The sequence below is a fragment of the Lissotriton helveticus genome, chromosome 3_1 (genome assembly GCF_964261635.1).
Source record: "Lissotriton helveticus chromosome 3_1, aLisHel1.1, whole genome shotgun sequence".
NCBI classification, from domain to species: Eukaryota; Metazoa; Chordata; class Amphibia; order Caudata; family Salamandridae; genus Lissotriton; species Lissotriton helveticus.
The window spans coordinates 272,619,670-272,637,267 of record NC_136061.1 but is presented as its reverse complement, the minus strand read 5'-3'; the positions used below and the strand labels follow the sequence as shown (position 1 = coordinate 272,637,267).

The window sequence follows — 17,598 nt, the reverse complement described above, 5'->3', positions numbered from 1 at the left end:
CGAGGGACCGACTGACATGTTGAGTAGCTCGGGATACCAGTATCTTCGAGCCCAGTCCGGAGCCACAAGGATAACTTGGGCCCGGTCGCGCCTGATCTTCTTCAGCACTCTGGGCAGAAGTGGTATAGGCGGAAAGGCGTACAACAGACCGCAGCTCCACTCGCGCCGAAAGGCGTCGCCGAGCGAGTGCCGTCTTGGAAACTCCAACGCGCAGAACTGATGACATTGCGCGTTCTCTTCTGTGGCGAATAGATCTAACCAAGGCTCTCCCCATTGCTGAAAGAGGCCGTTCGCCACGTCCGAGTTCAGACGCCATTCGTGATCCACCGAGCACCGACGGCTGAGTTCGTCCGCCCTGGCGTTCAGAGAACCTGCCAGGTGTTGAACCGTCAGAGTCACGCCCTGACGTTCCAGCCATTGCCAGAGGCGCAGAGCCTCCTGGCAAAGGGTCCACGACCCCACACCGCCCTGTTTGTTGCAGTACCACATGGCGGTGGTGTTGTCCGTGAACACCTGCACTACACTCCCGTTGACAAAGGGGAGGAATGCCTTCAGTGCTAGGCGAATCGCCCGCAGCTCCAACATGTTGATATGGAGCCGGGACTCCGCTGGAGACCAGATGCCTCTGATCTCCGCCTCTCCCAAGTGGCCACCCCAGCCCTGGAGGGACGCGTCCGTCACAACCACGTGCTCCGGTTGGGGAAGGGAGAGGGATCTGCCTCTGACCCAATCGCGGTCCGTAAGCCACCACTGCAACTGTCTCGCAGTGCCCTCCGAGATCAGGACATGGTCGGACAGGTTGCCCTGATGCTGGGCCCACTGAAACTTCAGGTCCCACTGCAGAGCCCGCATCCGCCACCTGGCATGATGCACCAGAAGGATGCAGGAGGCCATCAGCCCCAGAAGCCGCAGCGTCAACCTGACCGAAATCCGGGACAACGGCTGAAAGATGGGAATCAGAGCCTGAATATCCCGGACCCGCCGTTCCGGAGGATAAACCCGAAACTGCGCCGAGTCGAGAACCGCTCCGATGAAAATGAGCTTTTGAGAGGGACACAGGTGTGATTTCGGCACATTGATGGAAAACCCCAGCTCGTGCAGGAGGTCTGCCGTCATCTGAAGGTGGTGGACGACTGTTTGGGGCGAGCCCGCCTTCAACAACCAGTCGTCGAGGTAGGGGAAGACTGAAACCCCTAACCGGCGCAGATGAGCTGCGACCACCGCCATCACTTTCGTGAACACCCGTGGGGCGCTGGTAAGGCCGAAGGGGAGCACGATAAACTGAAAGTGCTCGTGGCCTACCGTGAACCGCAGGTAACGCCGGTGGGCCGGCAGGACGGGGATGTGAAAATACGCATCCTGCAAGTCCAACGCTACCATCCAGTCTTGTGGGTCTAGAGCAGCCAAGACCTGAGCCAAAGTCAACATCTTGAACTTCTCCTTCCGGAGGAAGCCGTTGACGTCCCGTAGGTCCAATATAGGACGAAGGCCCCCTTTGTCCTTCTTGGGCACCAGAAAGTAGTGGGAGTAGCAACCACACCCTACTTCTGGCCCAGGAACGCGCTCGATGGCCCCCTTGGCCAAGAGGGCCGTAACTTCCTCCTGCAGAAGTGTCAAGTGGTCCCCCGACACACGGTGGTTCTGCGGTGGCATGGCTGGAGGAGTGGACTCGAAGGGGAGGGAGTAGCCCCTTCGGACGAGCTGCAGCACCCACCTGTCCGATGTAATCGTGCGCCAGTGGGAGTGGTGATGACGAACCCTGCCACCCACTGGCGTCACATGGGCCCGAAAGCTCGGACTAGGAAGATTTGGAGGCTGCAGCGGGGGAGGTGTGGACTGACCTCGCCGCTGCCCTCTACCGCCACCACGGCGGAAACCACGGCCGCCACCGCGCTGGGGAGCGTTCTGCGGCGCGTGGCTGGCAGCACGCGTGGGACCGCCCCTTCCTTGGCCATGAAAGGGGCGAAACGAACCCTGCTGCTGGCACTGGGTCGAAAGACCCAAGGACTTGGCCGTGACCCTGGAGTCCTTGAAGCGCTCAAGCGCGTTGTCCGCCTTGTCACCGAACAGGCGACTGCCATCGAAAGGCATGTCCATGAGGGCAGTCTGGACATCCGGCGAGAAGTTGGCGGATCTCAGCCAAGCATGGCGACGAATCGCCACCGTCGTGGACATAGCCCGTCCCAGCGAGTCGGTCGTGTCAAGACCACACCTAATCGAATACCTCGCCGCGTCCCGGCCTTCAACCAAGGCCTGGTTGAGCTTGTCCCGCACCTCCTGCGGGCACTGCGGCAGACACTCCGCGACCGTGTCCCACAGAGAGTGGGTGTAGCGGCCCAAGAGGCATGCGGTATTACAAGACCGCAGTCCAGCACTCAAAGACGAAAAGACCTTCTTGCCAAATTGGTCATATCGCTTCGATTCCCGATCGGGCGGAGCCGACGGGAATGCGGACTGGGAAGTGGAGGCCTGGATCACCAGACTCTCCGGGGAGGGATGGGTGGAAAGGAAGGCAGGGTCGTCCGAACACGGACGGTGACGCCTGGCAACGTTCCGGTCAACCGGTGCACCGGAAGCGGGCCTGGACCAGGTGCCCAAAAGGACATCCGTCAGGGCCTCATTAAATGGCAGCAGAGGCTCCTGTGGGCACGACTGCGGTTTAAATACTTCGGTGAGGATGTTAGGTTTCACCTTAGCGACGGGGAGCTCAAGGCGCAAAGCCTTGGCAGCCCTCATCAGGACCACCGAATAGGCAGCCCCCGCCTCCGACGCCACAGGGGAAGGCGAGACAAACCCAGGGTTGGGCGACTCGTCCAGACCACTGGCCTCACCTAAGTCACCTACCCAGTCCACGTCATACTGGCAGGCTCGTGACAAAGGGTCCTCAGACCCCTCCCAACCCTCTCCATATTCGTCCTCATCGCCATAGGACGAGTCGACGATGTAAACCGGCTCCTCGGAGCCAATGGGGCCCAACGGCGCCGGACTCGGCGTCGGACGACGCCGGTCCGACTCGGCGTCGGACGACGCCGGTCCGACTCCGCGTCAGGAGTCAGAGAGGGATCGGGGGTGGCGCCGCGCGGCGCCGGCGACCCGACGCCGGCCGGAACCGACGGCGGAGTCACGGCGCCGCGCGGAGGCGGCACCACGGGTTGCCCCAATGGAATCGGCGCCGGGGAGGCCGGAGGACCAGCCGGCGACGACCCTGAAGGGCCCGGCGGCGCCGGGGCCGGAGCACTCGGCGGCGTCGGGGCAGGTGCACCCGAACCGCTCGGGCTCCCAGACGGGACCGACGGGCCCGCAGGCGCCGTAGGAGACATCGCCCTCATAGCCATGAGGAACGCCTCAATCTCCTCGCGCGACGCGCCTTCCCCAGGGACCGACGGGTATGGGGCAGACGGCGTCGGCGACCCACGCGGGGCCGCGGGGGTGGGGCCACCCGAACCCCCGGCCGCATCACGCGGGCGTCGGGGGGAGTCGGGGGTACGATGATGACGCCCCGACCTCTTGTGACGCTTACCTGATGAACCGGAGGAATGGTGGCGACTCCCGGAGCGCTCATGGCGGCTCCGCGATCGCTCCCTCGACCGCTCCCTCGACCTCCGACCGGACCGGGACCGCTCTCGACGCGGGGCCGACACTCGGATTTCGAGCAGCTTGCGGGACCGCTCCCGTCTAGCTTTACCTGTCAAGGCCCGGCAGTCGACGCAAGACTCGACGTCGTGGTCCGCGCCCAGACACCGGAGGCAGAGTCGATGGTGGTCGGTGACCGACATCATTCGGTCGCACCCGTCGCAACTCTTAAACCCGGGCATCCTACCGGCACCTTGAAGAAGAGTGAAAGTTAACAAAACTAGGTCAAAAGACCGGAGTACTGCTCTTCGCATCTGCGCTAACTGGCGCGGAAAAAAGAAGAACTGACGTCAGCGCGCGGAGGCGGCGTCTATATACTCCAGCGACGTCATCACGGCGCACGACGCCGACGACGCGGAGCCGCAGGGGACGCCTGCAGACGACGCCTACCGACGCGCAGGGGTACTGCTACGCAAAAGTTTCCGGATCCAGACTGACGCCTGGGGATATTCTAAGGTAAGGAATCTAATACTAACCTGTTTCTTTCAGATAGGCTTGGTTTCCAGAGACTGGTCTATGCCATCTAGCCACTGGCGAATGACTGGGGGAGCAAAACACAACTTCGGCAAAGCGCTCATCAACTTGTCTGTTAGGTCCTTTTTGAATGGAAGCAAGTGCTCCAACAAGACAGCCCCACATTAGAAGATTTCTTTAAACAAATCTGCTTCTGTCTCAATAGATGGCACTTGTAAATCATGTACTTCTGCTACCCCACGAACAACTGCAAAGGTGGCAGGCACTTTCCTCTGTGATGATCTTGGAAGAGATTCTAATTTAGTCACACAAAAAATGTGATTCGAATAGTATGTAAAGGAAGAAACTGACATCAGCATGTGGTACCTATATTCAACTCAGCACCATCACTTCGCATGATGTTGTAAGTAGTCAGAGTCCAACAGTGCCACTTAGCTGCATGCAGAAGCAATTACTGTGGAAAATCCAGATCCAGTCTGGAGCCTTGGGACACTTTAAAGGTAAGGAATCTGCAGATAGAACTATCTTTCAAGAGGACTGTATTTTCGGCCTGTTGCTTGCCAGAAACTGAGGGAATGCAAGAAATTCAAGTGCACTTGCGTGCATATCATGCATGTTGCAAAACATGCAAAAAATGAAGCCAGACTTGTTCTAGCCACTCTCTGTTATCTCGGCAGGACATACAAACAGCCTTATTAATATGCTTCCTCTTGAAAGCAGATAGAAGACATTGAAATACCCACCAAATATTCAAGGACAAGGTAATCTACTAATTCATCTTTAGTCACACAAAACACAATTAAAATGTGTTTTGGGGTGTCCCAAAAGTGTTTTCCCCAAATTGTCTAGGATTGGAGTTAGACCAGTATTGATCATGTCCCCAAATATTTGTGGTGTTGCTGACCTCCCCTCCGCCCAGGTTCACAATCATCACCGAGCTAGTCATTTCTATGTGTATGTGCTGAAATATGCAAGTTTAAAATCTATCACAAAACGTGCATTTCATTTTCTGTGTTTGATTGTTACTTGAGAATTGGGTATCTTGGTATTAGCTTTAAAAGTGAATAGTACATAACATTATTTTGGTGGCTTTGTGTTATTAGAATTCTTCACTATCTCAAAGTACTTTGATTCTGCACAATGTTGTCCTTTTAGTGCTATTCTCCTAGGTGAGGTCAAATTATATTCAGATTTGCATGTGTCTAGTCTGTCCCAGGTTTGTTTTTTTAAATATGACCATCCTACCCAGAGTGGTAAGTGAGCCATACTCCTCCCCGCCCCATGCCCCACAGGTTAAATCCTGCTTCTTCAGACCTCTCACAGTCTACCTGCACAGGCTCAATTAGAGCTAATCTGGGCCTTCATACATCATGACCGCTGTTATGAAAAGAATGAAGAAGGCTTTCTCTTAAGGGTATGACACACGGAAAACAGATTGGACCATTGTCAGCAGTGCACACAGAGGTATCCTCTCCACGTAGATTTGCCAAGGTCTTCAGTAGACTGACCAATAGAATAATGAAGAAAAAGGTCACACAAAGTTGGTGTCCCCTTACTTAACTCTCACCTGGCTAGCGCTTCAAAATGTGAAATTCTGATAGAACAAATGCACCCTCTCCTGTGCAGATAGAATCAATTTGAGCATACACGCAGTGTATTTTATGGCCTATAAATAAAGATGCCCTATCTGCAATCTGAAGGGGAGAAGGAGCCACAAATAAAGCCAGTGCTTCTTATGAGTAAAACACTTTCTTCCTCTTCCAATATGTTCTCCCGCTATGCCACAGAGAAGTCCATTACTTGCGCACATCTTCAAACTCTTGGGAACAGCAGAAAACCCTCCCCGTTAAAAAGACAGAATGAACCTTTTCAGATTGAAGCACTTAAATATTTTGGAAAAGACGAGTGATATTCTTAATTGTTAGAATGTACAGCATACTAAGACCTGCCCTAACTGTGTTTGCATTAACATGCATGCTATCTCATGGAAAGAACAAAGGTGCAATAAATAAATATTAACTACTGACCTTCCCTAATTATATTAGTCTCCACTCAACTATTTTTCAATTCCTGTTACAAAGAACTGACCAGAGACAGGTATACGATATATACATACCATATTATGAGTCATGAATACTTTGGTTTTTCCGCAGTGCACCAACATGTTGCTAGATTTTGTCTCTGCTTTATTGTGGAATGAGGAGAAGCAAATGTGTCCAGACAACACTTTTTCAAGGATGTCATGAACAATGTATACATTTCCACAATCATCCTCTGCCTCTGAAATTGTCAAACAAAATACATTGTTACATTGAAAAGATAGTGTGCAAACTCAAGAACAGATTTTTGGCATGGAAACATTCAAACTTCCTACCATTTGACTTGGCCACCTACAACATCCAGACACAGACTCAAGCTGCAGTATTGATAGTTGAACAGGGAAGCTATGACCATTGACTTTCGACTGGTTTCCAGTTGATAGTAAGCACCACTTTGAAAGGTCCTCTCACTACTTAATTGGCGATTTCTCTAGTATTGTGGAAGCAATGCCTGGGTATAAACACCTCAGATTGCCCTTTAAGCACAAATTAAATATATTAAATTGTAGTACGATAAAAAAAAAAGGTGCACAGTGCTCTTAAACCCTAGACTGCCATTTCTAAACCAGAGACCACAGCCTTGGCAGTTGAATGCCAATTTAGTTTTACAGCACAAAGCAGATAGGACACGTGAACACCAAACCATGGGTCAGCTTTTTTCAGGTTAGAAGTCTTTTTCTGTAATTTTTCTCAAAAACACATTTTTATTTTTAAAGTTTTAGCTCCACTGAATAAAAAATGCATGGGGTGCTTTTTGCCTGGCAGTTAAGTCAGAACATAACTAACGTGTGTTGGCCTGACTGTCACACTGTTCAGGAATTACCCATATGTGATAAAATGTTCAAGACGATATCAGGAAGGTATTCACCTCGGAAACAAGGAACATTTTAGAAACTACAGGAGCTGATGTTTCCACATCAGTGTTTCTGAGACTACCGGAGACCCTGTCCAGCTTGGATCTAGGAAACAGTGCAGAGGAAAACGTCAGTCATGCTATGCCAAAAGCATGACAGTGAAGTTTCCAACTTTGGAAAGACCAAGATCACTGGAAGTTTTGTAGTCCGCATCATGTAGAAGCATTGGATGTTAAAAGAAGGACTCACTTTATATCAAAGCACTCAATGTGGTGGGTGTCTCCATCAAGCAATGCACACAACATCCAGACCACCAATGTCAAGTGCTTTGCTGTTGAGTATATAGACCAAGTTTGTCATCTCCCTCATTTCAAAGGCTGACGTTAGAGAGACACCAGATATATACTAACATTTCACAAAGTTCTTCCAAGAGGGACTACAATGCTTCATATACCAAGCAATGTTTGTCAAGCTACATATTTCTTTTTTTTTTTTTTTTTTTAAACCTTTATTGTACAGGGAAGGCTCACAAATACGGGCCTACAACCCAGCGGGCCGGCCACCACAGATAAGGATCATAATCAACAATACAGAAACGCATACAGAATATCACGACAAATCATACAGGAAATAAGGGCTAAAAGCCATATAGCAACCAGCAAGGACAGGATACGAGAAGGTTGATTTTCTAATATATAGAAACGGGTACAACAGGATAATAAACAGGTAGGAAGTCTCGGAGGGCCGTGGTGGGCCGCGAACAGCCATGGTAAAAGACACAGGATAACTCAATAATGACAAATACCTATCGGTAAGGGCAGAATATGAGTCGCACCAGAAAAACAGTGGCAACTGCCGTTCAACGCCACCCACCACAATAAGAACATATCATATCAAACAGAGTCGAAAAAAGCTTATCAAATAAAGCCCTCCGTCACACAACCCAGGGGATAAGGAAAAAAAAAACCCACGAGAGGGGGGGAGGAAGGGAGGAAAAAGAGGGAAAAGGGACAAAAAGCGAAAGGAAGAACGCCACCTCAAGCATGTGCCCCATGGCAAACGAGGCCGGAAACCACAAATCGGTATACAGAACCGGTAGTAACCAGAGCAAAATTAAATAGTGAGCCAAAGTCACAGTAAGACCCAAAGGCCAGCGCATCAAGAACAACCCACCCAGGGGGACACATGCTGAGACCGCGTCCCGAAAAAGAGGACACACAAGAGCCATAGAACCAAAAAATAAGAAAAAGGAGGGGAAAAAAAACCCCCAAAGAAATGACAGACCCCCCGCCCCACCCCGCAAGCCCACCCTGCACCCCTGCAGAAGGCTATGGCCCACCCCCCAGCAGCGTGCCTGTCGCCCTAATCAGAACCCGAAATATAGAAGAGCTAAAGCAAGATAGAACCATAAAGACAAAAAAGGGGGGGAAAAGAAGGAATAAGGGAGAAAGGAACACGGGAGAGGGCCATATAACAGAATTAACGGCTCCCACCCTCCCGTCCGAAACATCAGTGTCCACGGGAAGACGAAGAATTGAAGGATACAGAGCAGGAATACGACAAAAGTCCGACATGGTCATACCGTACTAATCGATCATCCAACCATTGCAAGACAACAGTCCACAAAGGCAAGATCGTCTCATCCCTGTCCTTTTCTTTCCAAATCTGTAGCAGTCCGCCTCACGAAGAACCAGACCACAAGGAACAGGAGGCAGAGAACAGGGAGGTCAAACTTCAAACCGCATAAGATGTTCCGTGCACCACTCGAATGATCCGGAGCAGTCAGAAACCATTGTACACAAGGCAGGCACAGTTCCGAAGATGATCCGAGGAAAGTCGACCCAGCGGAGTCAGCACAGGATCTACGATCGGCCATTCGAGGAGATGAAGAACAGGAAGAACCACCAAGACCGGCCCGGACAGGACCCGGCCCACCGACCCACAGCACAGGAGAGGACACATCACAATGGAGGGCAGCGGAACTCCGCACATCAGCGGAAACGGCAGCCACAGGGTCCATAATTTCCAGGATAGAACCAGCCGCACCTAGCAGCGACGTAGCCGCACACGCCAGGGGGGGCTCAAAAGGCCCAGCGAAACGAGCCTCCTCCAGGTTAACAGCGGGTGCGGCCACAGGAGTATCCCAGGAGCGCAGGGCGGCGAGGATGTCCTTAAGTGTAGGAACACCTTTACAATATCCGGTTTCTGTGCCACATCGTGGACCACCGCCGCCCATCTCGGCCCGGCTGAGATATACAGGGTCGGCCGCCATCTTGGAAGCCCGGCGGGGTCGCAGCGATCCCCGACCCCCGACCGGGCCACAGCAAGGCAAACGGAATTCAGTCGACCACCAGCAGAGGCACGTCCAGAGCAGGAAGGGGGGCCACCAGAAGAAGGAGGATCGCCGGCCCCCCAATGCCGCCGGCCCCGTTCTCCGAGTCCGGGCGGAGGCACTCAAAATGGCCGGACCGGAGAACAAAGGGGGGGACAAGCCACAATTACGGTCAGTCCCGTCAACAGAAGGCAGCGCCTCCACCCCAGGCCGCGGGACCGCCTGATCAAACCAGAAAGCCGCGACCGGCCTCTCTGCACAACCGCCTCGTCGGCCGAGTCCACTGCGCCATCAAGGGCCGGCCATAGCGTAGCGCCCCGTCCGGGAGCCGCCAAGGAGAATCAGGCCAGTCCGCTCCGGAGGTCCCGAAGCGAGCGAAGGCACAGTTCCGGAACCACGGCACCCAGAGACAACCGGAACAGACGGTAAGTGTCTATAAATCGCCGTAGATCCACAGCGTAGTAGAAATTGTCTTCCCGGGGCAGGATAAAGGCAGGATTTATGTTTCGAACAGGAAAGTTGACGGAGCCGAGCTAAAGCGCGGCCATCTCGGACGCGAGCTTGGCTCCTCCCCCACATATTTCTTAATATGCAAAACTGTGTAGTGCAGAGACCCTCCAAAATCACAGAAAGCATTGCTCTCAGGTCTTGTGAAACCAACGCTGAAGATATTTTTGACACACCATGGACTTAAACTCTTCGCTTATCCAAGAAATAAAGATACCAAAACACAACCCTGTTGCTGAGATCAGGCACCTCAAGTGATTAGACCTTCAGCATTGAGGAGGTGCTGTATACTATCAACAATGTTCTCACTACCCCCAGAGCCACAAGAATCAAAGAGAGATTGAAAATGTGTACAATTTGAGCAGCTAGTTCCATAGCCGTTCTTTTTTTTTTATTGAATTTCAGGAAAGTTACACTGATTCCAAAGAAATATAGTCAAACGACATAGTACAATGACTGATACAGAGAGAAAAGCAAATAGCAAAAGAAAAAAAAAACCTTAAAAAAAAGAAATCATGGCAAAAAGCGAAAGGGAAGAAAAAAAATAACCTAATAAACTCCAGATATGCCTAGGATGGACGTGGCTAGAAGGAGCCACTGGGTACAGCCTATCGGAAGAACAGGGACAACAAATATTATAGCAAAATTTTTTTAAGCTAGATGACAAAGGTCACCCCTGTCCTTGCTGCTCCACCAGAGGCCCCCAAATTTGCAGCCCCTTTTTCCTGGCTCTGCTTTCCTTTCACTTATATAGTGCCATCATCAGGTTAAATATATGGAACAATCTTGCATACCAATCCTGAAAAGTCGGGGGATCCTCGTCCTTCCACTTAGAGGCGATCAATATGCGTAGAGTTGCTGTCACCATGAAACAAAAATAGACTTGTGATATTTCTAGCTGCAAGGACTCATCCCAACCAAAAAGAATTAAAGTTGGAGTTAATAAGTCCGCTCGCCCTATAGCCTTATACAGGAAGGTATTGATCCACTGCTTTACCATGCCCAATTCGCAGCACTCCGCAAACATATGGACCATATCAGCCGGACCTTGCCCACATCTTGGGCATTCATTGGACTCCCTTTTCCCCCATGCCCAAAGTTTAGCTGGTGTGAAATATAATCTAAATATTGTTTTGAAATGTTGAGCCTTTAGGTTGGCAGATAAAAGAACCTTCTTAGACAATTCTAAGGACCAACATAAAATCCACATCTTGATTTATCGTCGTTACTAGCTTCCATGAGCATAGCATATACCTCCTTCACTTGAGGTTGTTTACGAACTAGGATATCTAAAAGTGGGAAGCATGACTGGGTGGTAAGGTGTGAAGTGACTAATTTAGTTGTTTCCCTAACCTGTAAATATTTAAATAAACTTCGGGGATCTGAATCTCTACAAATGTCCTAATGCCAAATGATTTAACAATGTCTCCAACAAAGTTAATTCCCGCCTGTTCCCACTTGCTACTAATTTTATCAAACAGGAAATCTGGAAAGAATGATGAGCGCCATAGTAGCAGGTAGCGATGGATTTTCGGAACTTTTAATAGTTTACTGGTTCTCTGCCACACACTCCAGGCTGCTCTAAGAGGTTTAAATCGAGTCTTCTTGTAATAACTACTCTCCAATAACCCTGGTGCGTGATTGCCCAGAGCCAATTCAAAGATGGATGGTAGTATCTCCACATCTGATGTTATTGGCTTTGGTCTAAATAATATAGTCATCTGTTGAAACATAATGGCCCAGTAATAATATAAAATATTAGGGACAGCCAACCCCCCTCGGTTTTGTGGAAGGGACATTAATTTCAAAGATCTCCTAACTTTCTTGTATCCCCAGATAAACTGCGAAAAAATCGCCTCACTTTAAAAAAAAGAAAAAAGAGATTCGGAGGATCCAGTGGTATACAACGTAACAAATATAATATTTTCAGGAACATAGTCATTTTTATGACGTTTGCCCTACCAATGATAGATAAATGTAGGTTTTCCATTCTTTTTAAGCCAGCACCTATTTTACTGCTAAGAGGGTCTGCATTAATATTCCAGATTGTATCGACATCTGCTGCAATGGAGATCCCTAAGTAGGTAGCAACCTCTCTCCTCCTAGAATCCGGTCAGGTAACGGACTTATAGCAAACAATCTTAGTTTTATCTGCATTTAGCCCATACCCAGATTCCTCCCCAAACTCCCGAGCCAGGTTTTCGATTCTACCCATCGCCACCTGGGGGTCAGGGGGTGACAACCGCGATGTCATCTGCATAGGCTAGAACCTTAGTGCTATACCCCCTGACCACTACCGGCTTAATTACAGGATCATTTAAAATCGCTCTGACAAATGGATCTATGTATAATGCAAAAAGGATAGGGGAGCATGGGCAACCCTGCCTTGTCCCCCTTGCGATCTTCACCTGCCCCAACTGCCGCCCCATCAATTGTATTTTTGCATATCATTGAACATACATAGCTCTTAGGGCTGTAAGCATAAGTGGTCCAAAACCATTTGACCTTAAGTTCTGCCAGAGATAACCCCACTGCAGTTGATCGAACGCTTTTTGGGCATCCAATAGTATTAATGACATCTGTTGCCCTGAGATCTCTGCAATATTAAATAGTGAAATTACCCTTTGGATATGGTTGGTCGTACCTCTACCAGGGATAAAACCGGGTTGCCACGGGCTTACCAGAGGATCAATTATCTTAGATAGCCTCCTCGCTAAGATTTGTAAATAAAGCTTCTCATCAGCATTTATCAGCGTAATTGGTCTGTAGGAGGCTGGGTCTTCCGCCACCTTCCCCTTCTTCAAGAAAATTACTATACTAGTCTCCTGCCATGATCTAGGTGGGATCCCTTTCTGCTGAACTGCTAAAAACCGATCCAACAGGAGAGGGGCAAGTTCCCTGAACAGAGCTTTATAGATCTCCATGGGTAGCCCGTCTGGGCCTGCCGCCTTCCCAGAAGCCATAGACGATACTACCTCGTTAACCTCTTCCGATGTGATGTCTACTTCTAGCTCTTGAATCAGAGGCGATATTCTGGTACCAGCGCCCACAGCTACGGGGGCGCTAAGCCTAGACTTATAAAGGTCTTGATAAAAATCTTGAAAAACTTCCACTATCTCTTGAGGTTCATTAGAGATGGTGCCATCCTTCCTTTTCAGCTTTGTAATACAGCTTGCCGCTGCTATTTGTCTAATCCGAAGTGCAAGATGTTTCCCTGTCATTTCGCCATATTTTCATAATGATCTGGCCGACCAGTTTGGAACCTTTCAGCTATAACTTTATTATACACCCAATTTATCTCAGCTTTAGTACTGAATACTTTTAATTCAACCTCCGATTGCAGCTGAGTCTGCTTTTGCTCGATAGTTACCATATGTTCTAACTCCTATCTGCTCAGCTCCTGCAACAGTGAACTGATAGCCTCTTGCTGTTCTTTCCTATGAAACCCTGATTACCTCCCCTCTAAGCCCTGCCTTATAAGCGTCCCAAACATTTTCCCTTGAGGTGCTGTATCTATTAGCTTAGAAAAACTGGATAGCCCAGCACTTTATATGATCAATAAAGCCGTTGGTAGCTAATAGTTTCCTGTCAAAGGTCCATTTTACAGCGGCTTTTATGTACCCGGGAATTTCAATATCCAAAACCAAAGGGTTGTGGTCCAAAAGAATCTTAGGTAGATTCCTTATCTGTGCATTTTTTACTAGTGACATGGGGATAAAGAAAATCATATTTTCTGTATGGCAAGAATAATATGTGTATCTTGGGTCTCCAATTGTATTAATAGGCCATATGTCTACCAGCCCATGGCTATCGGCTAATGCCTGTACTGCTTGAAAAACGTGTGACTTCCTGCCTTGGTACCCACCCCTACCCACCCTGCTTGCATCAATATGAATGTTAAAATCCCCACATAGGATCAGTGGGGCAGGCCAGGAGGCGAGCTCTACTTCTAGTTCTGCCAGCAGATCTGAGTCGTCTAGATTTTGTTTTTAAAAAATATATATTTTTATTAGCATTTTCAGTGCAAAACAATAAAACAGGCATGTCATTATTCCTTCGAAGTCCCAAACCCAGAGCCCCCCCACGACCCCCCAGCACCCCCAATTCTCCACTCACAAAGGAATAACACAGGCAATATGGGTTCCACAATAGTCCCGCTGGCCAAAAATACAGTATGGTAACCTCCAATCCAAGACCTTCGTGTTCCCCCAGCCCATGTCACAGCAACGTTCTCAGAGACCACCATCCAGTCCATGGTAGTGGTGCCATTTTCCCCATACTCTCCCAAATTTCTTTGGGCACCCCCGTGTTTTATAAGTAACCCTCTCTGCGGCCATATACAAGTCCAGGCCACTACGCCATTTCTCCAGCCTCGGGCAATCTGGGGCTCCCCACTTCCTGGCCACATCCCTCTTGGCCACCACTAAAGCCAGCACTAGGAAGATCAATTGTGGGCGGCTTACATCAACATCATTTGTCATTCCCAGTAGGACTAACTTGGGGTCTGGCTGAAGAGTGGTCTCCAGCACCGCTCCCAATTCACGGAGTACTTCACCCCAGAAAACCTGGATATTCGGGCACGCCCAGATGGTGTGGAAAAAATCCCCTCTTTCAAACTCACAGCGCAAACAGGGATCAGGCACCTTCCCAATTTTATGCAATCTCATCCTGTCAAAATAGGTCCTATGGAGCACCTTGAATTGCATCAATCGTAGGCGAGATTTAATCGCTACTTCACGTGGATGCATTAGTACAGTTCCCCAATCCACCTCATCCATATCCCCCACATCTCTCTCCCAAGTCTCCCGCAGTTTCACTAGCCCGTTAGGCATGTTATTCATTAGTGTCCTGTATGTGAGGCAGACCGCCTTGTGTGGAATCTGTTCCTGTAGGTGGCGACCCTCCAGCGGAGCATATTCCGGGAGTGGGTCCGCCAGTACCGCCTCCGCCCTCCAGGCGTGTCTCAATTGTGCGTACCTAAAAGCCTGTGTGGGACCAAAACCATATTCCCTCCTCAGCTCCGCAAACGATTGCAGTTCTACCCTCTTCATCACATCACCCAGAGTAGTAATACCTATTGCGTCCCAGGCCACAAAGCCCTTCAGTTTATGCAGTTCCTTGAGCCAGGCACACTTCCACAGGGGAGTCTGACGAGTGGGTTTGCCCTGCCACCCCGTGGCCCTTGTTGCCTTAGCCCATGCCCCTAAAGTGATCTTCGTGGCCGGAAGCAGCCTGTCCCTACCCCTGCCACCATATAAGAAGTGTATAAATGTATGTGTACCCATCGAATGCCGTTCCAGGGCATAAGTGGGGTGATGTGCAGGTGCGTGTATCCATTCATTTATTGGGGTCAAATGTTCTGCCCAGTAGTAGGCTTCTAGGTTGGGCAGAGATATACCTCCATCGTATTGATGCCTCTGCAAGGTGGACAATGCTACTCAGGGCTGCTTCCCCAGCCACAGAAACGCGCGCACTTCCGCGTGCAGATCACGGAAGACCGGTCTCCGAAGGGGGAAATATTCATTCTGGAGGGCATATAAAAATTTCGGTAGAGTGATAATTTTAAACATGGCTGCTCGGCCCAAGAGCGTCAACGGGAGCAGTCTCCAGCGTGCAGCGTCGGCCTGCGTCATCTAGATTTGACCCATAGATAGTGCAGAGTGTGCCAAAGCTGGGAATGAAGGCAATTGCCCACTGGCCCTATTTGTCAGATAATGTGCATTACTAGGTGGCAGCCGGTTAGATACATGAATTGCCACCCCTCTGGTATTAGAGGTCTGTGAGGAGCAAATTGCTTGTGTAAAACCTGGAATATAATTTAGTCCTCTCTTCTGCCAAGGGATAGGAGTCTCCTGCTGACATATAAAATCCAAGCCCAAAGTTCGCAATACTTCACTAGTCCTACCTCTCTTCACTCGATCATTCAGCCCCCCGATGTTGATCGTGCAAAAAGTTAGCTTACCCATCCCGGCTTTTACCTTGAAACCTACTTTGCCTGCTTTCCTTCTTAAACCAATCCTTCAAACAACCTGGAACCCAGAACTTATTTAATATACAGTGAATTACTTTCCTGAATTTTTTTGTTTTTTTCCCCCTCCTACCCCCTCCCCCTCCCAGATAGACCCCTCCCCTCCCTGTGTCGTGAAGCACCAGACTTATCTCGGTCTGTGGGGGATGATTGGTGGTGTTTCCTCACTGGGGTGACATATGAGAAGTAAAGACAAAAAGAAAACAACAAATTTCCCCACGCTTCTCTCACCCCCCTCACACTTTCTATTCCTACACCTTCACTAGAGTCCTACACCTTCACTAGAGCCCTCCACCATATCACCATTTAACGGTCCAATACTAGAAAAGAGAAAGAAAGAAAAAGTACTATAGGGTTCTGATTAGTCTTGGCTGAATATTGTCTCACGACTTCCGTTAATCCGACACGTATCTAGTCAACCGACCCCCTCGGGAGTCATTTACCTCCACCGTCTAAAAACTCCTTAGCCTCGATTTCTGAGGTAAAGGCTAACACGGTCCTTCCACACGACTTTCAATCGGGCCAGATTTAATAGGAAGGCTTGTGTCCCCTTTTCCTGGAACTGACAAATCATTTGGCGTAAACGCCATCTTCGCTCCATAGTGATGTGGCAAAATCGGGCCTGGTGAAGAAAGAGAACCCATCGACCGCCCGTTGTGAATCTGGTCTGGCCTTCTTAAACACGTGTTGCCTCAATAGGAAATTCCCAAAATAGACTAAAATTGTCCGAGGTTTGGCATTGGGACGAATTGGCTAGCGTATATTGAATGGAACTCTGTGCACCCTCTGGGTTTCCTGGGACCACCTCCACCCTTCTAGATCTGGGAAGGATTTTTGCAACAGCTGTGCCATGAATTCTCTTACGTCTGTTTTCCTTAGCTTGGGCGACTTGCATTCTGGGGTGAAGGACAGCGGGGGTTATATCATATAACCAAGCTCATGTCACCCCCTGTCGGAGCCACCTACGGCCGTTTCACACGGCCGCCAACTTGCTTCCAGAATGAACTCTCCATAGCCGTTCTAAGGAAAGTGGATCATGTATTGTGGAAGATTGTGTAAAGATATTTAAATATTCCTTCCAGAGACCCAAACCAGGCGTCTAATACATTGTAAACTAAGACAGGCTCATGTCTAACCGGGTCATTAGGGCTGCTGCAGACATCAGCATTTGGTTGCGGCCACAAAATGTCCATCCTTTACATATCTACTATATACTGGCTCGGATTAGCTAGAATGAACTCCGACAAGCAACAGACAAAAATTCACTTGCCACTTACAGGAAAGAATGAGCCTGAGGAACACAGATGGAAAAAACATGAGCTGAACAAGGCACACCAGTCTTGATTTGATAGTCAGTAAAAGATCTTCAACGACAAGCAAATCGCTCCGTGACTCCAACAAACTTATGTGGAGTTGAGTCTCCACCAGAGACCAGAGGCCTCTAATCTGCACCTCCCAGATGGCCTCCCAAAAAGAGTAGTGATACATCTGAGACTACTGTCAGTTCTGGGTGGGGTAAGGAGAGGGGCCTGCCACTGATCCATTCGCGGTCCAGTAGCCATCACTGCAGATCTTTTGCATTCTCTTCTGAAATCTGCATACAATCCGACAGATGTCGTGTCCACTGGGGTTTCAGGTCTAACTACAGAGCTCACATGTGCAACCTGGTAT

General features: G+C 49.6%; 1 protein-coding gene across 4 annotated transcripts in view; it reads right to left on the bottom strand.

The window, feature by feature from the left end:
• Positions 1-17,598, bottom strand: part of MYO19 (myosin XIX) — a 580,271-nt gene that overhangs the window by 149,073 nt on the left and 413,600 nt on the right. For all 4 annotated transcript variants that reach the window (XM_078679796.1, XM_078679798.1, XM_078679795.1 and 1 more), the window contains one exon: positions 6,224-6,387. In XM_078679796.1, the coding sequence (XP_078535922.1) occupies positions 6,224-6,387 (164 nt within the window). The remainder of the gene's footprint in view (positions 1-6,223; positions 6,388-17,598) is intronic.